Source organism: Rhinolophus ferrumequinum, chromosome 24, assembly GCF_004115265.2.
Source record: "Rhinolophus ferrumequinum isolate MPI-CBG mRhiFer1 chromosome 24, mRhiFer1_v1.p, whole genome shotgun sequence".
Classification (NCBI taxonomy): Eukaryota; Metazoa; Chordata; class Mammalia; order Chiroptera; family Rhinolophidae; genus Rhinolophus; species Rhinolophus ferrumequinum.
The window spans coordinates 7971773-7999194 of record NC_046307.1 but is presented as its reverse complement, the minus strand read 5'-3'; the positions used below and the strand labels follow the sequence as shown (position 1 = coordinate 7999194).

The window sequence follows — 27422 nt, the reverse complement described above, 5'->3', positions numbered from 1 at the left end:
TAAGAACTTTAAAAATGAAATATTTACAGAGGCGGGCACAATTCCTGTGGCTTAAAAAAATCTAGTCTACTAAGGAAACAGAAATACTGGTTCTTTAAAAATCGGTGATGGAATTTTTGTAACCAAACAGGATCTGTGTGTGTCAGGGTTGGTTTTTTGTTTTTTTTTATTTTGTTTAAATCACTGTTCAGGAGTCTTTGTTTTTGTAAGTAGTTGATCTGATAGTTGCTCTAGTTTAGAGAGCCTCAAACTATGGAGGAAAAGGTGTGTCAGACTTCCTGTTCTCTACCCATCCCCCTTCTTCCCCTGAGAAGCACCACATGTAATGAGATAGATCGTTGCTCAACAGTGTGGAGGCAGAAAACAGTAAGTAAGAACCAGGGACCAAAGCAAACCCGGAGGAGGGTTTGTTTTCTTTGTTTTTTAAGTTTGTGTTCTTGTAGCATGTCCCCTTACAGGGGCCCCGCCACTCCCTTACATCTCACATGGACCTTCATTTTCTCATGTATGTTAGCAGGAAGGCATGAATTTGTGACCTGCTAGACCAGAAGGTCTAGTGCCAGCTATGCTTCAGAAATGAGTGAAGAATGAAAATACTGAGGAAGAAATTAATAAACTTGGCTGTTTTCTTGTGAATCGATGGCCTGGGCTAAGTAGAATACAGTATAGAAGAAAATAAAACATTTATAATTAGATTGGATTGAACTTTTCCTGAATCAGTTTTGTCAGCCAGTGCTGAAATGTGCTATCTTTCATTAAGAACATAATTGTTTTGTGGTGCATTTTATGTCGTGTGGACAAAGTAACCCCTTTAATTTTAACAGTAGTCAATTTGCTGACTGAAAAACAATCTCGGGCCACCTGCACTGGAGCTCAGTGGGTGCAGGCCTGGGGTGCGCTGAGGCTGGAGGGGTGGAGGAGGTGGCCAAAATATGAATAAATTAATAAGAATAAAAATAAAAAACAATATTTCGTCCAATTGTACTATAAGGATATATAGTATATATAGTATTGTAAAAATTCTTACATGTCTTTAATTACTTTTTAAGTTGAATTTGTTGGTCAAAATTTCTAATAAAACACATTGTCAGAGAAATTTCTGCACTTAAAAATGAAATTATAAATCATTGTTCCTTATAACTTCATCCTGTCACTTAAATAAGAAGCTCAAATATCCTTTCCAAAAAATGTTTAAAAGTTGTACTCCTTAATTTAAGGTTTCTTTCCCTAAACACTTTGAATTCACAATTTATAGTAAATAAATGTTTTTCCTTAAGCTTTTATTAACATAAGCCTCCAGATGAATTAGGCATTAAAAATATAATTTGTCTAAAGGCATATTTTTAAAATATTGTAGGGTTTTTGGCCTTCAATGCCTGTCATAATTCATTTTATTCCTCTACAGTCCACTAAAGTCATTTTACTATTAAGCTACCATTTTTTTCCTAGTGAAATTTTTCTGTTCTATTCTGTCTCCATAGTTTTTCTGGCTCTCAACTGTTGTCTTTTTTCTGTGCTTTTCTATTCAAACACATGCTTCAATGTTTGTGGCTCTTGCTTACAGGAAGAAGAGGTGGCGGAGTCTGGGGTAAGTGTAGAGGTGAATGCAACTGGAATGGAGGTTGTGCAACTCTTAACATAGACTGCATCCTTTTCATTAATGCACGCACATAAAATAGCATGCGTTCTATTAACCCTGTCAGCCTACATTCCTGACAAAATGCCTCTTGCTAACAAGGTGAAAGTAGTGATAGAACCAGCTTTTTTTTTTCTTTGTCTTTTCCATTATTGACGTCCCATTAAGTCTGTTTTAGATTTTAATTTAGCAGAGTCAGTTAAATGATGGTGGTGATAGGAAATACTTGTTGTGTGCTTGCTATGTGCCATACACTGTTCTAAGCACTTTATATGAATTATTTATCCTCCAAACCACCCTATAAAATAAATCCTGTTACTCCCGTGGTGTAGGTGGGGGAAGACAGAGTTGTCTAAATTCTTACATATGACCGATGGTGGATCCAAACCTAGGTAGTTTGATTCCAGAGCCCACACCATTTTCTTTTATTCAAATGCCATGTTTTATAAATATATAAGTATGAAAATGGGTAAGAGGTTTTTTTATAAAGGTTACATTTTTCCATCAGTTTTCCAAAAAGAGGCAACCCTTATCTGAACTATATGATAAAATTGAGTTAGTAAATAATTGAAATAGGTGATTTCAATTCCTCAGATCCACTAATAAACAAAAAACTCAAAGCATTGATTGAATTTTAAATTTCTATTTTTAATTAAAGACTCCCGTATCTCTCTTAAAATTGTAATAAAATCAGAAAACTGCCACCTTTTGTTGTCCCAATAGGTTCGATCTATGCTTATACATCTCTAGATATCTATTTAGAATCATAGAATGTTTAGGATCTTATAAATCATCTATATAATCCTTTAATTTTTTTTTTTGATGAAGAAAGAGATGGTTTTTGTGGATGAAGGGATTGCCTAAGAAGAATTTTATTACTTTAAAACTCTAGTGAATAATGGAGTTAGATACTTTTACTACATGTAAGGATTTTTTGTGAGCCACTTATTTTAACTTGAAACCTGTCTTATTTGTAGTCTTGTTTTCTGTTGAAGCTTGGTGAACTTGAATTTCCTTTTCCTCCCTTCTTGTTTGTTTCTCATGTGTTTTCTTCTTTATTACACATTTATGTCTTGGTCTCTTCTGGTCCTTCTCACTGAAAATAGAAATTGATTCCTGACATTACTATTACGAAGAAAAATACATGGTCACTATATCTTAGTGGGAATTTGGGGTGTTTGAGTGACTTATAGAACACATTCTCCAATTATCAGCTTTAGGTTTGCACTGTACGATGCTAGCAGACACTAAGTATTTCAATTTTTACATCAGAGCGTTTTCGGTTTTAAAGTAGAAGACATTTTGTTGTCATTTATCACAGTGTTTTCATTTATTAGAAATTTTATATGTCTTAGATTTGTGGTGTGTCACTCTCTTTGAATATAAACTAAGATAAATTTATTAAATGTTTGTATTAAAATTTGCTCCTAAATTTTGGGACTTGATTTTGCAGCATTTCTTTGAATCTAAGACATCAGTTATTGGACACACAATTATTTTAGGTACCACTAAACGTATACTTGATGAAAGAGCTGTTATATAAACTTAGGTATGCATTTTTATTACATAACACCCTTTTGCATTCATAAAAAGGAAAATGAAAGCAAATTAAATTGGTTAGTTCTTTCTAAAACTTCATATTCAGAATATGGATCTTCTAAATCACTTTTAGTTATTAGTTTCTGGGTTTCTCTTTTCCCAGACAATATTGCCTGTGTGTCATCAAATGTGTTGGTAATGCAACACTTCTTAAAATAAGTAGTAAAAGAAGTAAAAGCTACTGGTGCTGGGCTCTGAGGCTGGCTTTGCAAATACTTACAGCTAGCGTCCTTTTCACGCCTGCTTTGGGAATGTTGTTGAACTTGTCAGATTCATTACCACCTTTATAACCATTTGGTTCCTGGAAGTTAAAAGGGTAATTTTTTGGATTTTCTTCTAAACCGTTCTGCAAGTTTTGAAGTTTCTGCATGTGTAAACAGTGACGACCACGTCATAGTTTCTGCTTGTCCAGTAGCAATTGAAAGTTGCCAGCAAATGTAAGACACTATTTCAGAGATCTTAAAATTCTGAAAGGAAAAAAAAATACCATAAAACTTTTAAAGCTTTGTTTCACTTAATTTACAATGAAAACATTAAGATTTTAGTATCTGTTTTAAACTGGGTATATGAGTACCTAAGAACAGATTGTTGTATGGCTGTGGTCGATATATTTAGAATATTTTTGTGTAAATATTAGGCTAACTTAGAAAATCCAAAGATACCTTTATTTTGAAGTGGCAACTGCCTTTAAAATAAAGATCATCTTAGAACCTTGTGTTTGCTAGTCTTGTTAGAAAGGACAAATAGCATTGCATTTCCTGTTTTCCTAGATGTAGTCACTATAGAAGGGGGTTACCAAAAAGAGTAGAGTTGAGTGAAGCTCTAGCTTGTTTGAATTGTGGTTATTTCTGCCCAGCTTGCAGTTCCATCACATCAGAGACATTGCAGAAGGAAGGTCCAGGTCCCAGCTCCCCAGTCGTAGCACCCACATATTACCTAAGCATTCCGTGTGTGAGTGAAGCATTGAGTAGCTCTGTATTTCATTTCTGACTACATTGGGTTGAGTATAAATCCTGTTGGTTTTTTTTATTGGTGTTCTCTCTGAATTTTGGCCAAAATCTGGTTACTGGCCATGTTGGTCAGCATACTGAGAGGCTGGGCCTACTGTAGACAGGAACCGGTGATGGCAGTAGTGTGTCCAGTGGCACAGGCAAGCAGATATGCTCTAGAAACTCCCATGCAGAAGAGCCCGGTGCAGAGGTCTGCTGAGGATGAACCTGGCCTGACTTGGGCTGTAGCCATTTATTCAGAGTAAGGGTGGGCCAGGGCCACAGGAATGCTTTTACTTGTCACTGTATCTTAGTGGGAATTTGGGTTGTTTGACTCCTGTAACATATTCATTGATTATCCACTTTAGGGTCACACTATATGATGCTAGCAGACATGGGTTACATAGGCACAAACATAAGTCTGGTGGAATTCGTTGCTCAGGGGAGAATTGTTCTTTTGAATTCTGCACTGTGCCAAATCTTAAAACTTAGAACATTGCCATATGTGCCATATTACTTTGCATTAATGCTCTTCATCTTTTAACTCATTTACATCAGCATGCAGTAGCATTAACAGAACAACATTCTTTTAATCTCCAACCTGCCATGCATACGTAATTCTCATCTTTACAGCCCCTTATTCTGATCTCCCATCTTCTTACAGGTCATTGAGTCAAGGCAGCACCAACTCAAACATGCTGGATGTTCAGGGCGGTGCTCACAAAAAAAGGGCACGACGCAGCTCTCTGCTTAATGCTAAGAAGCTGTATGAGGATGCCCAGATGGCAAGGAAGGTGAAGCAGTATCTCTCCAGTCTGGACGTCGAGACAGATGAGGAGAAGTTCCAGATGATGTCATTGCAGTTGGAGCCTGCGTATGGGACCTGTGAGTACAGCTTTTCTTTTATGTGACACTAAGTAGCACAGTAAAATAGAAATTGATTTCTCTAGTATTAGACTGAAGTTCCAAGAAAATTGTCACTCACAAAAGGTTTCTGACATAGCCCGTGCATCATGTTCTCCTATTAAGCAGATACTGAATCCCATCCATTCTTGAGGATTACTGATGCAAGAAATGGAGGGATAAGTAATTCTTCTTTAAAAAGCATTATAAAGTCTTGTAAAACCTGGAGCATTATACTGGAGCCTTTGTACTGGAGAACATTTTTACTTCCATCCCTAAATTAAGGGTAAAAAAATTTCACAGATAATATTTACCAACTAGAAAATAAAAGAAATTTAATTAAAACACAGATAATAGGTATATTATAGGTGTCAGTAAATAAGGTAAAACAAGAAAAATTTGATGCATTCTGATACTGTTATCATATAACAAATATGGGGAAACAGACCCTATTCTCAATAATGATTCTTTTTTCTTTTTTTTTTTTAAGTACAAAACAGAATGCATGTGTGTCTGGGTCAAGGAATTCATGAGTTGTAAAAGGAGAACTCAGGGATGGTAAAATATACTGTATTTGTTGGAACAACAAAATAAAGACGATTCTTAAACTATAAATGAATGGGTGTGTGTGTGTGTGTGTGTGTGTGTGTGTGTGTGTGTGTGTATACCAATAGGAAGCATAGAACTTGATAAAATGTTGACAGAATATAGGATGGGGAAGGTTCCAATTTTCTATTTCTGTGTTTCTAATTGATAGGGGAAATGATAACCATCATAGGTTGGCCCTGAGATTGATAAATAGTATGGTGTTTGCATAGTAATCAAAAAAATATGTCAACAGAGAAGAAAAGAGAAAGTGGAAATACAACCAAATACTGATTTAAAAATGTTAAATATGACAGTGAATTTTAAAGTACAGGGTAAGGACAAAATAGTCACAGGGATGTAAAACACAGCATGGAGAACATAGTAATACTGTAAAAACTATGTATTGTGTCAGATGGGTATTAGACCTATCTGGGGGATCACTTTATAGATTACGTAAATGTCTAACCACTACACTGTACACCTGAAGCTAATATAAAATAGTGAATGTCAACTATAATTTAAAAATATAGTCACGGGATATAAAGTACATAGGGAATATAGTCAATGGTATTGTAATAGATATGTACGGTGTCAGGTGGGGAGTAGACTTGTTGGGGTTACACACCTTTGTGAGGTGTGTAAATGTTTAATCACTGTGTAATTTTGTACACCTGAAATAGATAGATAGATGGATAGATAAATAGAGTAATGAGCTATTCAGTAAATGTTACAAAAACAGTATCTGGAACTCTTCTGGAGTGTGATGGAAAGAACACCTATGAAAGATGGAGATACAACTTGAGTCTCATTTATTACCATTTGAGCAAGGTTCTCCTCATCCAAGATCTGTTTTCCCAAATGTAAAACTCAAGAAAGGGTTTGGAATTTGTTTTATCCTGTGATCTTTCTACATTAAACCTATCAAATTAGGAGAAACAGATAAAATAATAAAAGCTAATGAGAGCTTTCTGTATGCCGCAACCATGCTAAGCACTTTATAAATAGTGTCATTTACTCCTCACAGTAACCTGTCTGTGAGGTTACAATACTGGGATTGTATTCCAATGAGATAATGCACCAAAAAAACTGCTAACACAAAGATGTTGTTACAGTGAAAAAGAAATCCCACAGATACTGAAATACTAGAGAATACCTAGGCACACTCTTTCCTTCTCAATTTGAGGAATGGTATATGGCCATTAAAAAGAATCAATGTATATAGACTTGGAAGGTATCTGGGAAGTTTCCCCACCACACGTGGGCTATGAAGGATAGTGTCAGCCTCGGTGTGGGTGCCTGACAACTGCAGTGGACACCTGAAGCTGAATAATAATGAATGTCAACTATAATTTTATATATATATATGTAGATATATGTAGATATAGATACATATATGTATCTAGATATATATGTAGTCACAGGATGTAAAGTACAGCATAGGGAATAGAGTCAGTGGAATTGTAACAGCTATATATGCGGTCAGAGGGGCAATAGATTGGGGGAGGGGGATTATCACTTTGTGAGAGGTATAAATGTCTAACTATTACATTGTTTTGTACACCTGAAACTAATTTAAACAAAAAGGATAATGTCAGCCATGTAAAAATGGTACGTCGAAACTAAAGACTGAAAAGGTGTGTAGAATCTTTAAAATTTATTCATATTTTAAAGTTCAAAGCCGTATATATATTTATTAAAGTACTCTACTCTGCTTTAATGATCATCAAAATTATTTTTTCCTAAGTAACTCAACAAGCTAAGCTGCGTGACAACACAAACCATGTCTCTGGTATTCCTGTGTATGGCTGTTGAAATAATCATTCATTCAACAAATCCCTATTAAGCATGTGTTTTCTGAGTAACTGAACAAATAGGGAGATAGTAGTGAACACGACAGTCTTTAGTTTCGTGTTAGTTAGTCTGGTGGGGGAGAGACGTTAATTGATTAATCACACAGATAATTGTATTCTTACAAACAATTATCAGTGCTGTGAAGGAAAGATACAGGATGCCTTAGGAACATAAAACACAGGATCTGTGGGGTTTCAGGGAAGCTAACATCAGGCCAATGCTACATCATCATGCAGGACCTATTAGGCCTGTTTTAGGGATTTGGATCTTTATCCTGAGCGGAGTGGCAGCTCATCTAAAGGTTTTTTCCTTGGAGAAGGAAAGTGATACCAGGTTTTCATATGTGAAAAGTCACGCAGCTGTTGTATGAGAATGGCTTGAAGGTGCACTGGAAGTAACACAGTGAGGGGAGTATTTCAATATAGAGAGAGGACATTAGTTCTGCCAGTCCCAGGGGCTTTGGGAGCTGTGGGCTTTGGTGCAGACACGGCCAAAGTCCAAGAAACATGCCACATACAATCAGTCCCCAAAAATGGCATCAAGAAACCCTGATCACAAAGATCCGAATCTCTTAAGGGGTGGACCCCAGGTTCCTGAGGAACACCCACCTTGTCAAGGAGCACACAGGAAGGTCCTGAAGAAGATGCAGGCCCACACTACGTGGCCATGAGTGCACGGGCCGTGGCTGTCAAGGCCCTCGTAAGTCCAGGGAGGTCAAGCCCAAGATGCCAAAGGGCAGCCACCACAAGCTCAGTTCACTTACCTATGCTGTCCACCCCAAGCTCAGAAAACATGCTTTTGCCTGCATCACCAAGGGTCTCAGGCTTTGCCAGCCAAAGGCTGAGGCTGAAATCAACACCCCACTGCAGCTCAGCTCCCAAGATTCCCAGGCCCAACGAAGTCCCGAGTAGAGGTCTGTCTGCAGATGTGAAGACGGAAGGACTGCTGTGACCCTTGGCAGCTGTTTTGGTGGAGCTGGTGTCCTACTGTGCTGTTTGTACAAATCTGAGGCAGGCTCTGTCCCACAAGAAAATAACAGTAATATAGATGAGAGGCTGTGAAATTGGCCTTCAGGGTGATGGTGGAGACGGACCTAATGAAGTGAATGGATGCAAAAAGTATTTATGAAGTAAAATCAACAACTTCTACAAATATTTTAGAGATAACGTTTTATGATACTATGTGAAGTTATTTTTTGGAAAATTAATCTTTTTTTAAAGGGTAGTTTTAATGCAACCATTTATTTGGAATTATTTTTTCAATTATAGTTGACAACAATATATTAGTTTCAGGTGTACAACATAGTGATTAGACATTTATATACCTTACGAAGTGATCACCCCAATAAGTCCAGTACCCATTTGACACCATATATAGTTATTGCAATGTTACTGACTATATTCTCTATGCCATACTTTGCATCCCTGTGATTTTATGAGTACCATTTTGTACTTCTTAATCCCTTCTCCTTTTTTACCCAGCCTCCCAACCCCCATCCCATCGGACAACTATCAAATGTTCTCTGTATCTATGAGTTTGTTACTGTTATGCTTATTTTGTTTTTTAGATTCCACATATAAGCGAAATCATATGGTATTTGTCTTTCTCTGACTTATTTCACTTATTACAGTACCTTCTAGGTCTATCCGTGTTGTCGCAAATGGCAAGATTTGGTTCTTTTTTATAGCTGAGTAATATTCCATTGTATATATGTACCACTTCTTCTTTACCCATTTGTCTATCGATGGACACTTAGGTTGCTGCCATATCTTGGCTGTTGTAAATAATACTGCAGTGAAGATAGGGGTGCATATGTCTTTTTGAATTAGTTTTTGGGTTTCTTCGAATAAAAACCCAGAAGTGGAGTTGCTGGGTCATTCTTTGTCTCTTGTTATAGCCTTTGTTTTAAAATCTATTTTGTCTGATACAAATATTGCTACCCCAGCCTTTTTGTTTGTTTCCATTTTCATGAAATATCTTTTCCGTCCCTTTACTTTCGGTCCATGTGTATCTTTCAATCTGAAGTGGGTCTTCTATAGGCAGTACATGAAGGGTCTTGTTTTCTTATCAATTCAGCCACCCTTTGTCTTGTGAATGGAGCATTTAATCTGTTTACACTTAAGGAGCATTTAATCTATTTACATTTAAAGTAATTGCTGATGGGTATGTAGTTACTGCCATTTTATTAATCATACATATTTTTCTTCTTAAAAATGTCCCTTTAACATTTCTTGTGATGTTGGTGATGAACTCCCTTAGCTTTTTCTTGTCTGGGATAATGCAACCATTTATCATTGTCAGTGGTGATAACTTTGCCTAACAAAGTGCAGAATTACTTGTTTCTTACTCTCTTCTTTTAGTGACCAAGACTATAACTGAGAAAAGATCAGCCAAATTATCAGAAATGTCTCCAGTGCCTATGAGGTCAGCTGGCCAAACAGCTAAAGCCCATTTGCATCAGCCTCACAGAGTAAGCCAGGTGCTTCAAGTGCCAGCTGTTAATTTGCACCCCATCAGGAAGAAGGGACAAGCAAAAGACCCTGCCACATTGAGTGAGTATTTTCAGTTAATGTCACATTCATTTCATTGAAATTGCCAGGGTAGTTAGAATGAAAAATAATTACAAATGTAAATGCTTAGGAGATCAGCTACTGTAGTTTGTATGATATAATCATCACTCCTGAATCAGAAAATGTTTCATTTTGCCTATAGATATTTGATGGCAGCATACGTATTTTAAATACTGACATTGGAATTCCTGTAGCAACTGAAAACCAACAGCCGTACACTTGAGTTCCAATGGCATAGTGCAGTCAAAGAAAGGTGCATTGGATGCAACCTGTGAGAATGAAGTTATTTATTCTAAAAGGGACTGTATGTTGGTTTTTCATTAATGGCCACTTCTAAAAACCTAGGTGGGAGACAAGAAGAAAGGGCAGGCAGAGTATATAACGTACAGATAGCAAAATTACTTCTATTTGTTGTCTTAACTGTATCACTATTTTAGCTTTCAGATGGGAATCCAGATTAGATTTGGTTCATAGCATTATTACTTAGTCCATGCGTTATATATAGGACATATTCAACAGAACTTTGTGAAATGTGAACTTAATTTGATTTTGTTTTGAGATCCAAAGTTGAAAAGAAATGCCCCCTCCTTTGCCAGATTTTCAGTCTGGTGATAAGACAACTCACAACAAACGGGATTTCAGTGTAATGAGTTTGCTGTTATGCCAGGGGTATGTACAGAACATGGAAAGCAGCGAAGCGGGGAGGCTTTTAGAGCAGGCACAGTGAGGTAAGGAGGGCTTCAGAGGCGGCTTTTGGGAGGTAACACCTAAGCAGAGTCTTACAGGTTGGTTGGGAACGAGGTGATTAGGCAAGGATTCCAGAGAAGTTACTTCAAGCAGAGGAAAAACTTGATACTACAAGGAGCTATAGGACGTTTGCTGCCTCTGAGTACAGAGCTTCAGGAAGAGTGTCGAGACAATGATAATTAAAGCTAACACTTACAGAGCATTTACTGAGTGTCAGACGGTTCTACGTGCTTTGCTCACTTTATATGTTACATTCATTTAATCTTCATAAGAACTCTGTGTGATAGGAACTCCTCTCACTCTACCGAGGAAGCACAGAGGGTGTCAGTAACTTACACATTATCAGTAAGTGATGTAGCTGGGAGTTGAACCCAGGCTAACTGGCTTTTCACCACTGTACTAAACAGCAACCCAGCATGAAGCGAAGTGAAGTCACAGGCATGCCGAAATTATAAAATAGCATGCTAAAGGAAAGTTGTCACTGGGAGCTATCGAGGAGATTTGATTTAAGCAAGGGAAGATTATGGTCAGTTTATGTTGGAGAAGGACGATAGTAGGGCAGTGAGTCTGGAGAAAGATCCCGAATGGAAGGCTGATGGAACAATTAACTGAAGTTGCTCAGAGCCTGAACAAGTTTGGTGGCTGTGAAAATGAAAAGAGAATTGGATGTAAAGTTGGTGAAGCTGATAAATTTGCTGGTAGGAATGAGAAATGGGATGAGTCTAGCTCTGGTTTCTTGCTTGGGTGTCATCACCCGAGATGCAGTATTCCTTCTACCAGGTAGCCCTTCCCTCTTGTAATACGGCTGTTATATCTATGCTAAATATATTTTATTAAAATAACTCAATTAAAAGCAGTGTGAGTATGCTGTGACTTAAATTTCTTTCAGTATTAAAGGGCTGCTTATTACGATGCAGGATCCTTGTCAAGGTAGGCCTCACTTTACTGCTTGAGAACAGTGTCACTAGCTCTTTGACATTTCTTAGAGAAGATGTATATAAAAATGTCAGGATTGCTAAGTTTGATCTACGCTAAACAGAACCAGCCGTTGGGCAAGAGTAATAATGATAGAGCTTTGCAGGAATGTTTCCAGTGGACTCCATACTATTTTTCTCTGAATTCATGATTCTTTCTGTTGTCTACTTCTCTCCTGTAGTGTGAATTTAGTGCTCTTGAAAAGGGCTGGACTGGCAGCCCTGCAGCCTCTTCTGTGTACCCACAGCACAGATGCACCGCAGGTAGTGGCAGTGCCAGCGTCCCTACACTGCCCCTGCCACATGCCTCGCCCTGACTTGGAGAGGCCACCTAGAGGGGAGGGAAGAGTTTGAATCCACACCTTCTCTATTAAGACTTCCTACAAGTGTGTCAGTTGTGGGGGGCGCGACACTCCTCAGACTGTTCAATCGGTTTCCCTTATGCCACAAAACAAACAGAAAAGAACTGTTATAATCTGGTCTGTGCTGACTGGCTGGATTTGAACAGATAACCTAGAGGTGAGAATCTCTGTATGCCATCACCCAGTCATTTAGTCCCCGTTTGTCATCTACACATTTCAATTGACTACACTAGCCATTGTGCATCATGGCTTCAGTTATGTAGTAATTTAGGCAACTACAGACATTTTAATTGTGAAGTGATGCTTATTTCTTTGGTTTTATTTTTAGGTACAAGTTTACCTCAGAAAGTTTTAGGAACGAGTGAAGAAATAAGTGGTAAGAAACATGCAGAAGACACTATTTCTGTGGCATCATCCTTACAGTCTAGTCCTCCTGCATCTCCTCAAGGTTCCCCTCGCAAAGGTAAGACACAGCAGTTTAAGCTGGTTCTTGTTTTACCAAACAACTTTGTGACACATATTTTGCGTTTCAATCTATAGTAATAATACAAAGTGTGAAGAAAAGCCTAACTCCTAATACTTTTTGAACTGTCATGTTTTGGATTGAATTATCCAGATGCCTTCTGGGTATCCTGCGTCAGGTAGCTAGGACTCCTGTGAAAGTGTGGTCCTTCTCTACAGGACAAGCAGAGATAAGAATGAAGGCAGAAGTCCCAGTTGTTTGGTTCTGTGCAAATTTTTCATGCTACTCAAATTTCCAGTTGTTGAAACATTTCTGTAGACTATTTGAAAATAAGAATTTCTACAAGAAATTGTTTTTAACCAATGACAAGATTTAAGAAAAGAAACAAATATTTAGATTGATGCATTCCTTTCTTTAGTAATGGAGTGTTACCTTTTTATTAATCAGGATTTAAAATAACCTATACCCTTATGATTTCCACATTTATACTTACATAGAACCTCTCGAGGTAAAAAATCTGGTCACTCTTGTTCGTTTACATTTACATGCTTTTGTAATTTAGCTTGAAGCTTTTCTTTTCACGTGGATGGCACGTGGTCAGAGGGAAGACAAGCTTATGAATTCCAGCAGGAAGGGAGCTGTCCTCAGCCCCGTGTCCTAACTGTCCTCTCACTTTGGAGGGCGCTTGTTTATTTTTGCCACTGATGTGGCAGCAGTGAGGTACCGTGATGTCAGACCTGATTTGGATCCTGACTATGTCCCATCTTATAGCTGTGTTACTACAAGCAACTGATTTACAAGGTCAGGTTTCCTGTCTGTAAAGGGGGGGGGGGGGCAGGGGACACCCATTTTAGGGGCCTTATGAATTAAATGAAATCATATACATATATGATTTCATAAAGCCTGATGCATGGTAAGTGTTTAGTAAATTACTGACTTGATCCCCACCCCCCTTCCCCCACATAGCTGAGACTGAGTAGAATTTTCATTCAGATTTTAGTAAGAAAGCTTTGTAAAAATCAAATGAATAGTATATACAGCAGGTGTGTTTGTAAAGCACAAGTTTCTGATCCCGTTGTACATGCTTATCATACGTGACTTTGTGAGGCACACAGATCCCTTCCATCTCTTCTGCCTCGTGGTCCTGTCCAGGGTATTCCTTGTCACGTTCTGGGGTGCAGGGTGGGGACTGGGAACAGTGCCCAGTCACACAGTTTGTCCCGGGGAACCACGCCTATATGCTCGTGACGCACTTCAGAAAACCATTGCGCCTCCTGCCCCTTTGGGGACAGTTCAGAGGCCCCATTACAGACAAGGAAACCAGCTGATTCAGATTTGGTGTTTTATGCCTGAGTGACTTGTGGGAAGAGGTATTAGGAACAGGAATTTCCCTGTCGCTCTTATTCCCAACAGAAAATCCATTCTCAGCCCTGGAACAGAGAAGCCTTTTCTCCTGCGTGTCTGTGGTGTGTAGCCAACAACTGACCATGGTGCTTATAGATTTGTGAGCCTGTCGTAGTCATATTGAGAAGTCTTAGAAATTTCTAGAAATTCTTTTCTTCAAAACTATTTCCAGTTGTTCTTACATATGTTCTTTCAAAACCCCAACCGAATATTATATTTATTTCCATAAACAGATGTTTGCCAGTAGTATGATTGAACAAAAATGTCACTAAACTAAGAGTGTGTTGTTAGGGGTCGGCCCGGTGGCTCAGGCGGTTAGAGCTCCTAACTCCGAAGGCTGCTGGTTCGATTCTCAACATGGGCCAGTGGGCTGTCACCCACAAGGTTGCCAGTTCAACTCCTCGAGTCGCACAGGGATGCTGGGCTCTGCCCCCTGCAACTAAGATTGAACACGGCACCTTGAGCTGAGCTGCCGCTGAGCTCCCGGATGGCTCAGTTGTTGGTTGGAGCGCATCCTCTCAACCACAAGGTTGCCGGTTCAATTCCTCAACTCCCGCAAGGGATGGTGGGCTGTGCCCCCTGCAACTAGCAACGGCAACTGGACCTGGAGCTGAGCTGTGTCCTCCACAACTAAGACTGAAAGGACAACAACTTGAAGCTGAACGGCACCCTCCACAACTAAGATTGAAAGGACAACAATTTGACTTGGAAAAAAGTCCTGGAAGTACACACTGTTCCCCAATAAAATCTTGTTCCCCTTCCCCAATAAAATCGTTTAAAAAAAAAGAGTGCGTTGTTAGGATCTTTTCCTAGTTCTTGCTAAACTTTGGAATTAGCTTTGTGTTCTAACAATTAAGAATATAAGCCTATTTTCATGTTTTTCACAAGGAGAATTTAAATAAGAACTTTTTCTTTTTTTATATTTCATTTAAGTATAGTTGGTATACAGAGTGTATTAGTTTTAGGTGTACGATATAGTGATCTGACGTTTATATACCTTAGAATGTGATCACCAAGTCTAGTCGCCATCCGTCACCGTGCAAACTTATCACAATATTATTGACTATGTTCCCCTTCACCTTTTCACCCATCCCCACACCCTAAACAAGTAAGAACTTTTAAGAAGTGAGAAGTCAAGAGGCCTTAATCTTTATCTTCCCCTGTGTGTAATGGAGGCAACCTCTCCACCTTGGAGATACAAGGGGATCCGAAATTGTGCTTTATAAATACATTTATTGTATATACTATTTATATGTCCTATCTGATTTTTACTAAGCTTTTTCTAAGTAGAACCTGCCTGAAAATTCTACAGATAGTTACTTTTGAGAACTACTCTTGTCGTATTTTTGCTTGTGATTTTACTAGCTTGGCTTCCATTTAGCAGTTTTTTTATTACCAGCTTGTTCTGATTGAGGTAATCTTTCTCCTGTGTTCTGTTTCGCAACGACTGCTATGTTTATGCTGCATCATAGACTCTCCATGCATTCAAGTATATGTTGCTAGATTGCAGTTTTTCAGATATTGTTAAGATATTAGAGTTTTTTCATAGTGAAATGTTATATAAACTAGGCTGATTGTGATTAATTGGACAGAAGTAATTGAGCATGACAGGGTTTTTGCATCTCTCCCTCCAGTTGGCAGTGTCATATCTGATCCCAGCATCCTGCTGCACCTCACAGGGTCTACCTCAGCCCCTCCCCGTGAGCCCAGCACCAACATCAGTGGCCACAGCTGCCCCAGCATAGGTGGGGTTTACTTGCAAAAGAAAATCCTTCAAATTACCAGGAGCACAGCCAACAGACCAGACAGAACCAAGAAGGCCACTGAGGAGAATAGAGACAGGACAAGTTCTGAGAACACAGCCAGAAAAAGAATGACATCCCCGTTTAGAAGATTTAGGGAAAGAACTCTTTCAAGGGAGAGACTAGTCAACAGCAAAAAAGAGGACGCAGATCACAATCAAGCCACAGAAAGCTGTGAGAAAGTGAAGGGTGTTGGAAGCAACATCAAAGATGAGAAAGGGAGTGACATCTTCAATTCAAATAGCCGAGGCAACAGTAACACTTTAAACTGCTTCTATACGCGATTCAAGTCTAAAAGGAGGAAGACACTCTGATGAAGTTCTTTACTTAACTTTAGTGTTAATTTGTTTTTATTTATTAATGTAAATGTAGCTTAAGTTACTTGTCAAAGCTGAGGCAGACAACTTAGTAAAATGCTGTTTATAAGTATTTTATGATTAGTGTTACGGGTCCTCCAGCAACAAAGTCCTATTGATTTAAAGTGCCTTGTTTTTACATCTGTTATTTTACTAATTAATGTTAGTAAACGTTATGTTCTTGTTTTGTAGTTGGCTTTATTTCCTACTGCTAGCAGCTGGGTCTGTGAATGAAATAAGTGGAGGAGGCTTTTTAGGAACCGGTATTTACGTTCACATTAAAACCCCCAATAACAATCTGATCAGAACCTTTGCCTCAGAGAATTTTATCACTACCGTATTACTGCACCTGTGGAGGAGAGGAGGTAGTCTAACATAGCAGGTTCAAAATCATCTGGGAAACTTGTTAAAAAATACAACTACTGTGTCCCACCATAGACCTTGTAAATTTGAATTACCAGAAATGGGCCCAAGAATGTGTATTTTAATCAGCTTTCCAGCTGAGTGTTAGAATTGGTTGTATTTACAAAATATTGATCTAACAGACATAAGGATGAAATTATTTTTAAAACAGTAAAGCAAGTCTGTCCTTTAGGATAAAAGAGCAATGGTATTTTTTCTTTTGAGAATTTTCAGATTCAATTCATTTTTAATTTATTTGCCCCATGCATTTTCTTGGTTCTCTTGAAATTGACCAATTAATTACAGAAGGGCACTGAGAAATAGTAGTGACCCCAAGATCAGAGTACTGGGTTAGCAGTCAAGAGATGGGCTTGTCTCGCGCCTAGTCCCTTAGCCACATAGAAATCACACATTTTCTGGGTCTTAATTTGTCTCTCTGAAATAGTTCAACTACTTAATAAGGTTATTGTCCAACAAATTTTTTTCTTTAATGACTTGAGTTATATGCTAGTATAAGTCCTGTATAGTTCTTGAGGTTTCTAGGGACTGAACCAAAAGGCATGTACCTATTGAACCACATTCTCCCAATGAACAAGAAGATAATTGCTTCTATGTGGTCTCCTCCTTGCTGGGATTACTATGGGATTTTGTTTTATTTCTAGGCAAAAGAAGTTTGGTTACTTTTCTAACAATTACCAGTATCAGCTCACGTGCATTTAACTATTATGCTGCAGATTTGTTTTTGGATCCTTCCACATCATTCCACCTCCACCCCTTTATTCCAAAGATGCAAAAGAAAATCTCTCTGTACCTATATCTCCTGTGCAGTAAGTCATAGAACAATTTAAAACAGCTAGCTGCTGGGTTGTTTTATGACACATTCTTATGTCAGTTCAGCTGTTCAATATTCTGCAAAGTTGGTGAAGAAAAACACTAGGTATAAGAGTAAATTCAAATTTAAAACCTTTTATTTAAAAACACTAAAACAGTGGCTTTGAACTGGGGGCAAAACTTCTTAGGTGACATAAGCAGAATATCTGGGGTAAGTATATATAGTTTGAAAAAGCAAAAATATAATTCTTTCCCTTGCGTCCAACTCCCCTCTCCCACCCCTACCTCTAGGTGGTATTTTGGACAATCAGGTCAGGCCATGAAATACTTAATGTTAATCAAAGTAGGAGACATAGGGATAAAAAGAAGTTGAGAAATTCAAGATGTCTGCTTTTTAATGTTTTGTAGTATTCCTAATGCCTTCTTGTTTTATTAAATGGTTGTAGTTGTGTGAGAACCTGGGGTAGATAGACCTCAGATAGACCTTTGGGCTAGTTTTCTCAGTAATACTGGACTCTGACTTTTCTGGTTCTTGAACTTGGAGTTGAATTGGTATGGGTAGGTAAGTGAAAGAGGGAATGTCCTCTCCCTGATTGAGTCCCCCACCTGAGTCCTTGTGTTATATGTTGATCACTTGTCTTCTCTCACTCAGGTTACACACTTATACCATCAGCTAAATCTGACAACTTATCTGACTCCAGCCACAGTGAGATTTCTTCACGGTCCAGCATTGTGAGCAATTGTTCTGTGGACTCCATGTCTGCAGCTCTGCAGGACGACCGGTGTTCCTCCCAGGCTGTCATGGTCCCTGAACCCACCGGGGTACTGGAAAAGACAGAGCACTCCTCAGGGGCAGGAGACCAGAGTCAGCTTGGCCCGGGGTAAACATCCTTACCTGTGTGCATACCACAAACCCCAGCTGAGTGGCCGCTGCCAGCATTGCTCCCCTACGTAACCCTACACTCTGTGGGGTAGTTGCAAGGGGATCTTTAAACAAACGTGAAGGCCAAGCATAGATTATCTACACTGAACATGCAAACACGTACTATTTTGAAATGGGTGCTCATTTTTTAAGTTACTGAACTGATGAAACTGTCTGTCACATGTCGTTTCAATGAGTAAGAACTCAAAGGGAAGTTGCTACTGATATGGGGGAGGTGGTTCTTGCATTCTGGCTGTTAGGTGAGAGATTGTTCAGAAAGATTGTGTAATGAGAAGTAGCTCCAGTGCTGTACACGTGTAGACAGGTGGGAGGGGAGGGCCACTCTTCGATCCAGTCTCTGAAAATACAATTTGGGGAGTAAAAATTACCAGCTAGCAAAATCAATTTTTAAAAAAATGTTAACTCTAAATTTCTTTGTAGAGTCGAGCAAAATGGAAATCTTTGAGAAAGCATTGAGAAAGTTGATTCCAAACTGATAAATATTGGCAAATCTGGTATACTTTTATATGAAAAGTTTAAGATACAGTAAAGTATTATCATATTTGTAAAAACTAGGATTCTCTAGACCAGGGGACAGCAAACTTTTTCTGTGAAACTTAGATAGTAAATATTTTAGGCCTTGCAGACCATGAGGTCTCGGTTGCAACTGCTCAACCTTGTTGTTTTGCCGCAACAGCCTTAGGGAATATATAAACAAATGGGCAAGTTGTGTCCCAATAAAACTTTATTTACAAAAACTGGCAGGGGCCTGGATTTGGCCACGGGCTCTAATTTGCTGATCCCTGCTTTATACTATAAATTAAGGGTTCACAAACTTCTTTTTTAGGGGGCCAGGGAGCTGAAGGACTAGATAGTAAATTTTAGGTTTTTCAGGCTGCATATGATCTCTGTCTCATATTCTTGGGAGTATTTTGTTTTGTTTAAACCCTTTAAAATGTGAAAACCATGCTTCGCTCCAGACCATACAAAATGAGGCTGTTGGCTAGAATTGGCCCTTGAGCCTTAGTCTGGGGACCCCTGCTATAAATGATAGAATTCATTTATTAGTAGATAGTTGGGAAAGTTGCTATTTACTTGGCATTGTACTAGGTACACTGAAAACTAGGCTAACCTCAGAGGTACGTTCCTGTAGTTGAGAATTCTTAATTCTGCATGAATGGAGAGAGTCTAGCATTATGTTTTACCAAGAATGAATATGTATACTTAATTTTATTCATTTCAAACCTCATCTTTCATTCTCGTTTAAAATCAATTCAGGAAAAATTCTGAAGAAACCTTGCTAAGTATTTGAGTTTCTTCAGTGTATGTTTTTAGCTAAGTATTAACATTAATGCCAATAGAAGTTTAGTCGTCATTGCTTATAGGGTCATTTTTTTTTCCGACAAGGTTATTTTGGCATGAACACTTGTGATGCATGTTCTGTAGTCTCTTGCAGTACTTGCAGTGGACCGAAGAAAGTTTTTCCAGTGAGCCAGTAAATTACTTTTAATTGTGTGTCTTCAATTCTAGATGGACTTTCTCAAAGCCATCTCTAATCAAGAATTTACCTGTCACATCATCTGTGAGCAATGAGGAGATTTCTCATGAGCACGTCATTATAGAAGCAGCTGATAGTGGTCGTGGAAGTTGGACTTCCTGTTCAAGCAGCTCCCATGACAACTTCCAAAGCCTTCCAAACCCAAAAGGCTGGGATTTTTTGAACTCGTACCGACATACCCATTTGGACGGCCCCATTGCCGAAGTCGAGCCCCCTGACTGTGAGCCCTACTCCTGCCCTAAGGGCTGCTCTAGAACTTGTGGTCCGTGCAAAGGCAGCCTGGAGACTGATCCAGTGAGACAGAGTTGGGCCTCCTCCAGTTCTCTATCTGACTCGTACGAACCAAACTACGGGACAGTTAAGCGGAGAGTGTTGGAGAGCGGCCCAGCCGAGTCATCCGAAGGTTCGGACGCCAAGGATGGGACTGACCCAGTTTACAAAACTGTTACTTCCAGTACAGAGAAGGGCTTGATTGGTAAGTTCCCGGGTCTTTGTTGTGTCTGTGGCATTTAGAGATTAAGTGGTAAAAAGTGGCATTGAGACATCGTAGTCTAGAATTTTATTCTTGAAAAAAATCCGTTCTCTCCAACCTCTTTCTTCCCTCTGCAAACAACCTATTTTCAAAAATTTCATGATTTCTGAAGGGCTTTGGGACAAGTATTTAAGCCCATTAAAATGAAAATACTGGTATGAAGATACTAAGGGGACAGTTTGTTCGTTTTGTTTTGTTTTTGAGATCTTTTTGTTTTCATGGGGGCATGTTGCAGTAGTGATAAAGGGATTGTCCTCTTTGTCACCTCATAAATTGTTTAGACCACAGTTTCTGTGCACACATGGTAGAAACTTTGATGTCACTTTCAGGTAGTAAAGTAAGAAGAAATGGGATAAGGAAGGCCAAAGTATTTTTCCGTATACTCTCCTGGAGCACATTCTGGGTGTGGATTCCACTCTAACCACACTCAGCTTTCTTGGTTATTCTTTTAGTATTTAAGCCATCAAAAACATTTTTCATTTCTTCCTTGAATTACATAAATACTTGGATATGATAGCCCTTGCTTTTCTATTTATGTGGAATGACTACTTTATATCAATATTATCCTAATCAACTTTATAGAATAATCATGATGTCAGTTGAAATTACTAAAAATGTGAAAGACAGATGTGCTGATTTTTATAGCACGTCTATGGCACATTTGTTTCTTACTTGTCAGATTGCATTATGGAGTCGGTTTTTGGCTCATTCAGTTTTTCCAAGGATTTTTTATTAAGGATAACCACTGTATGGATTTATGAGCATGTGTGTGCAAGGGTATAACTTGTTCATTTGGGAAAGTAGGTTTTTAAAAATCTTTTATTTCTTTCACTTCTAGATGACTGGGCAAATCACTTATATTCTTCATTCTTGTCTTACTTTTCTTGACAGCCTGTCCATCCTCTCCTCATCCCATCTCCACAGATGGGATTGGAAATCCTTTCTGACCTTGATGCTATATGCAAATTTTTCTGGTACAATTCTAGAAATTTCAGTATGGACAAGCTTGATTCTCTAAAAGGAGAATTAATAGAATTACTTAATTGTCCTTTTTAATTTATTCTCCTTGTATATAGGTAGTGTTTGTGTTTAAAAGTCACATGATCAAGATATTCAGGGCCATTGTTCTGTTGGTCCTGTAATTTGGTCTTAATCTCCTGGAACTTCCCTCTTTATCTAACCTATTTCTGATGCTTTTTGAAGCTTTGCCTTAGCCCCAGGGTTTACAACCTCAGGGAAAAGAATTTAAGTCACCATTATTTTTAATGTCCACATGGATTTCCTAAAATCATGTTTTTTTCCTCTTCACTTAGTCACTGAGCAGAGGTTCTTAAAGGAGTTTTAAGAACTAAGGTTCTCAAAGGAGTTAGCTCCTCTCTACCAGGAAAGTTATGAACTGACAACTTAGCCCACCGAGGAGTGTCATACAGCAGTGGGTCATGTCTCAGGGAGAGGCCTTAAATGAGGCCCAGAAGTCGTGTCCATGAAAATCCAGTCAATAGAGGATAGATCTTAAGTGTTTCCGCCTCAGTCGTCCGGGGCAGGTGTTCCTTGGGAGTGTCCCAGACGCTTGTGTGACGTGAGGCCTGAACTGCAGAATGAAGCTTTTCATCAGTGTCATCTCCTTTAACTCTGTCACATTCTGTTTAATGTTTATAAAACCTAGCGTAATTTATATATTTTAAAAACAAGTTTAAATATTAAGTTTATTAAGATTTTTTAATGTTGTAAATCTGCTGTCATTATATTCGAATATATTCATTTTGTCTGTTTTTACATTCTATTTTGTCATTGTAATAAGTTTCAGTATGTTTTCTTTTTCATTTCTTATATTTTCCATTAACATTTGCACTGCTTGTTTTTCACGCCAGTGTACTGTGTCACCTCACCCAAGAAGGAGGATAGGTATAGGGAACCTCCGCCCACTCCTCCAGGATACATGGGGATTTCTTTAGCAGACCTAAAGGAAGGACCCCACCTCCACCTAAAGCCTCCAGATTACAGTGTGGCAGTGCAGAGGTCAAAGCTCATGCCTCATGGCCTCTCTAGACCGCCGCCAGCTTCTCTCGGGAACAGCCCCATGGCCTGTGTTCCATCGAAGACTGTAACTCAGCCTCAGAGGCACCATTTGCAGCCGTCCCATCCCAAACTAGCAGACGTGACAGACGCAGATAGCGAAGCAGATGGTATGTTGACAAACTACTTTAATGGCTCTGAAATGAATTGCTGAACATGTTAAATGGTCTTTACGCTGGTATTTTACCTAATCAGTAATGTTTTCTTTAAATGCCTCCGAAATCTCTGTTTAAAAAAAAATCCCTCAGTATGGTGGTGGAGAGAGCAGAGTGTTGTTTCTGTGTGCAGTCCCCTTCTCCACCCCACATGGGCTCTTCTTGTACTTGATTGATAGCACCTCAGTCTGATAGGATAATTTTGAGAGGAGGCATGTGACATCAGTGGGGTCGTGTCTTCCATTAATGCATGGAAACTTGACACTGCAGGTATCAAAATGCAAAATCATCTGAAATCATGCTGTTAATATAGTTCCTCTTACTAGCAAAACCCTTCACTGACTTCACAGCTGTGGTTTGCTTTATTAAAAATAAATGGAATTTTATTCTTTTATGAAATTCCAATTTACCGTCAGCTTTCAGTGTGATCAGAACTCATAAATGTCATAACAAGAAAACCTGGACCTGAATGGGATATTTGAGAGGGTATCTGTTGAAACTGACTAATTTTGTAAACAGATGACTAGATTGTTAGTTGATCTTCATTAATATGTTGGTCTGCCACGTAATTGTGTTTTTATTATTTTCAGAAAATGAGCAGGTTTCAGCAGTCTAGCCTGTGGAGGAGCACCTGACGTCTGTGGGAAGTCACACAGGACGGAGGGGGCAGGACCCCTTGTGACTGGGCCATTGCCAGCCACCAGCCTGCCGCTGCTGCTGCCCCCGAGGTCTCGCCCCCGGTACTCAGCGCTGCGGTAGCCCTGCTCTGCTTCCTCTCACTCATCCCTGCAGAGGCCTAGCTTCCTCCGCTGTGAATGTTGTGCCTGGATACCAGTCTTCACTTTGCACACCACACCTGCCTTGGGACCACAGTTACTAGAACAAATCCAAACTCAGAGTCCTCCCATGTATATCACTATAGATTTTCCTTTAACAAGTTATTTTTAAGGTAGTAGTGGCAGTACTCGTTCCAAGCCATTGCTTGGGCTAACGGACAAATTCAAAATGCCTGCAGTACCAAGGATATCCTTCTGTATTTGAGAAGTAACTTATTGGGAGTTGTGTGGTTTTGTTTGTATTTGGGAGCTCGTTTAGCCGGTGGTTATGTTTGAGGCCATAAACCTGTCTCTAATCACACCAAACAGAAGTCATCTCTGCAGGATGACTCGCTTCATCCCTGCAGAAACATAACCACCTGGAGCACCTGTGCAGTGCAGGCCTTGGTAGGAGTGGATCGGAAGCCCTCTGCAGTCGAGGTGTTGGGAGGGAAGTGCTTTCGTCTGCTGGTCCCGACTTGGAAGGCCAGTGAGGCTACCACAGGGTTTCTCTGTCCTTTGGGAAAGGGAGGGGGCTATGGTGGGGTGGGGTGGGTGGCAACCCTAATTTCCAAAGAATGAAATTTTTATGTTACGTAACACGTGCGCCAGTTCTCTCTGAAGTGAAGGTCGTACTACATCTAACTGTAACTAAAAGTATAAATCTAGTAGAGAATGGGTTCTAGAGAGTAGAAACCCAAAACGAAGATTTTTCTCAATTCAAATATGGAGTTGTTTTTTAAAGGAAGTTTAATCATTGGTGGTGTAGTCATGAAGATGGACTTAGCTTTATGCAGTGTTCTGCTACCTCCCCTCCCCATGTCACAAGCGTCAGACTGATCTTGATAAACCTTGCAGCTCCCAGCTGCCTGCAGTAAAGCTCATGAGCTCACCAAGGTATGTAATTGGTCAAAATTTTTGTGGGGGAAAGAGAGCAAGAATTATGAAAGTGATTATCTCTTGGTTCTCAGTTTAGTCCTTGAGAGGAAGGAGATATATTTTGTAACAGCCTGTTGGGCATGGAACTCTTAGGTATTTAATTAAAGTCTCAGTGACTGTTGAGTGGACAAGCTAGACTGTCCACATTTTTACAAATTAAATGTAATGTTTTCTATATCTTAAGTTTTAATTTTTTAATTTGTTTTTAGTGTAAAGGCAAATGAGAGCTTAATAGACTTCTGTGATTACCAAAAAAAAAGCCGAAGCCATTAAAGTGCACTACCCAGGTCCTCGTGGAGCCCAGATGGGTTTACTTCTGAGTCTTTGCCCCGGGTAAATGTATAGCATTTAGTTGATTCATGATGTACTTTTCAAGAATTGTCATTTTTTCCTCAGCTATGTCGTCCCTCTCTCTGTCTTCCTGCCTATCCCCTTCATTTTAAAATCATAAATGAGTTCCAAGAGGTAAATGGCAGTAATCCATGTTTTCCATCAATGTGATTGCCTCTTCATTTGAGGAAAAATAGCATATCTGAAAAATTCCCCTGGGCAAAAAAAACACGTTGACCTGGAACTTAAACCTTAGAAATGAGCCCCCTGTGTGTTAGAATGAGACTAGTTGGCTCCATAGCTTCCTTGGTCCATTGAAATGGAAAGCAGCCCGGATCAAAAATCCTGGTTTGAAAGTCACACTGGAGTGATTTGACCTATAAACAACGGTCCTCTGATCAGAAATTTTTCCTTTACTGATTTACACAATATTGTTCTCATGTCCAAAGCCAAACAAAGTGAAAGAGATTTTTGCTATAACCCATCTATTTATCAAGTTTGGTGTTTTATTTTCACCATTTTATATCCATTACCCCAGAAAAATGCTGTTTGCACAGTGTCTGTTTATTTAGTTGGTCTTTCAAACCAAATGGGAGCCTTACCCACCTTTATCCTTAGTGGCATCAGTAATACCCTGCACAGAGAGTTGGAGGCTTGTGGTTTTGAACTTGCCACCTTGTAGCTGCCTTTGTTTCATCTAGCTTGAACTGTGAGTATTTGGATCAGCTGATCACATTGATCAGGAACTAAAGCCAAGTGCTTTGTAGTTTGATATGTACGTATCCCTTAGAAAATCATGGAGTTTTAATTTTTATATTTTAATTTAGGGTACATTCCTGCATTCTCTGCCACGTGACTAGAATAAGAGCAGCCTTAACCTTGATCCAATTCTAAATCCCCATTTGTTTTTGCTTGTGTTTTACAAACGTGTAACTTTAATGAAGAGACTGGTGCCCTCATCCCACCACAGCTCTCAATCTGCAGGACTATTGAAACAGTAAATGCTCCGTGCAAACTTTTGCCAAATAAGTTTCAACAAAACTCTTCATAATGAAAATTTGCAGATATAGTAAATCTGATGCATATGTGCATAAAAGTTTGTTGTAATTAATAGATCCTTACTTCCTCCAAGTGATAACTTTCCATACGATCTTTGGGGAGAAAAAGCCTTAAGTGGTTTTTCATGAGGGTGACGAGTCACATTATGTGTCTTCATCTGTATAACCTCCTCGAGAATCGCTGCAGGCTGGAAACGAGGCAGTAATCATGGGGATTTCCAAAACTTAATTTCCATAAAGTGTTCTCTCCCCAACGGAAACAAAGGGAGAAAGAGTTTCCATATATGCTTAAAATAATGATTATTATTCTGATATATTTTAAGTTTCTAAAATGTGATACTAAAGTAGATGTAACCCTTTAGAATTACCTTACAGGCTCGAACAAAGGGCGAAGTCTTCAGAAAGTGTCACGGGACATTTTCAAATTTAAACTGGAACCCCAGTTTATCTTTAGCTTTCGTTGTGCTTTTTTAAGGCTTTTTTATTTTTGATACACAGAATGCAGCTGTACTCAGTCTTTTAAAATTGAAACAGGTGAGGTTATCAGCAAAAGACAAAAACAAAGCTGCCCAGTCGTAATAATCAAATAGCAATTATACTGCACAATTCAGTGATTGTAAAGTCTCCTGTAACAAGCAATGTTTGTCTCCTATTTTTTGATACCTCTGAAACTTATGTCTTTTAGAAAGACAGTGCCTCTGTATGCTTTTTGTATTTTTACTGAATGTAAATATTTGTTATATTTTTGGTTAAGAGAATGTAAAAGTACCATTTATTGTTATCATATCTACTAATACATTGGTGAAATCAATAAAGAATCTACATTAACCTTCTCTGCACTTTATTGCAAATGTATGGCAGCAGATAAAATAATTATACCCTGCCACTCGAGAGGGCCAGTGTGGGACCCACGTTGGTGTGAAAGCCTTACTTTGTAAGTCTCCAGAGAAACTGGAATGGTCCAGTTTACGGTGCACTTTATAGTGTCTGTAAAACACCTAGATATTGTGTGTTTGATTACAAACGTGCTGACAGTGCCTTAAACCCCACTGGGGCTGTTCTGAGTCTCAGACTGTCCCAGGCCGACTCATACGGGGACTCTGCAACGCTGTCAGTGTCTCAGGCACATGACACACTTCAGGGCATCACCAGAAGGGAACACAGAGGAGAAGATCATGTGAAGACAGTCTGCAGCCACCAGCGAAGGATGCTCACAGCCACGCGACCTAGAAGAGACGGGATCCTTCCCTAGAGCCTCCAGAGGATCTGAAGTGCCGCCTGCCAACACCCAGGTGTTGGACTTCTGGCCTGTTCTATCAAGTCCCCTAGTGGTTGGGAATTTGTTACAGCAGCCCTAGGAAGCCAATACACATTACTATATTTGACGTTGAGGACTCAGAACCGGCAATCATCCTTTGATGTGGTGGTCCCGGGCACCCCACCTCTCACTACCCTGCAGAAACATTTGATAAAGGGAGAGAGAGACTGGCCCTCGCAGAGGCCTGCTCCAGCAGGCTAAGCCGCCTGTCGGTTTTCCAGGTACTCACAGGAGGCGCGCCT

General features: G+C 39.3%; 1 protein-coding gene across 12 annotated transcripts in view; it reads left to right on the top strand.

Annotated features, from left to right (window-relative positions):
- The window catches only part of RAPGEF6 (Rap guanine nucleotide exchange factor 6), a 180465-nt gene extending 153760 nt beyond the window's left edge, over nucleotides 1-26705 (top strand). For 5 of the 12 annotated variants that reach the window (XM_033096371.1, XM_033096364.1, XM_033096362.1 and 2 more), the window contains 8 exons: nucleotides 1565-1588; nucleotides 4889-5109; nucleotides 9927-10118; nucleotides 12548-12682; nucleotides 18130-18358; nucleotides 19930-20432; nucleotides 22361-22675; nucleotides 23311-26705. In XM_033096371.1, coding sequence (XP_032952262.1) covers nucleotides 1565-1588; nucleotides 4889-5109; nucleotides 9927-10118; nucleotides 12548-12682; nucleotides 18130-18358; nucleotides 19930-20432; nucleotides 22361-22675; nucleotides 23311-23336 — 1645 coding nt within the window. In that variant the 3' untranslated portion in view covers nucleotides 23337-26705. Of the gene's footprint in view, nucleotides 1-1564; nucleotides 1589-4888; nucleotides 5110-9926; nucleotides 10119-12547; nucleotides 12683-14095; nucleotides 14392-15720; nucleotides 16367-18129; nucleotides 18359-19929; nucleotides 20433-22360; nucleotides 22676-23310 lie in introns of those variants that run through there. The other 7 variants (XM_033096366.1, XM_033096363.1, XM_033096365.1 and 4 more) reach the window with 6 other exon arrangements.
- Nucleotides 26706-27422: the final 717 nt, after the last annotated feature.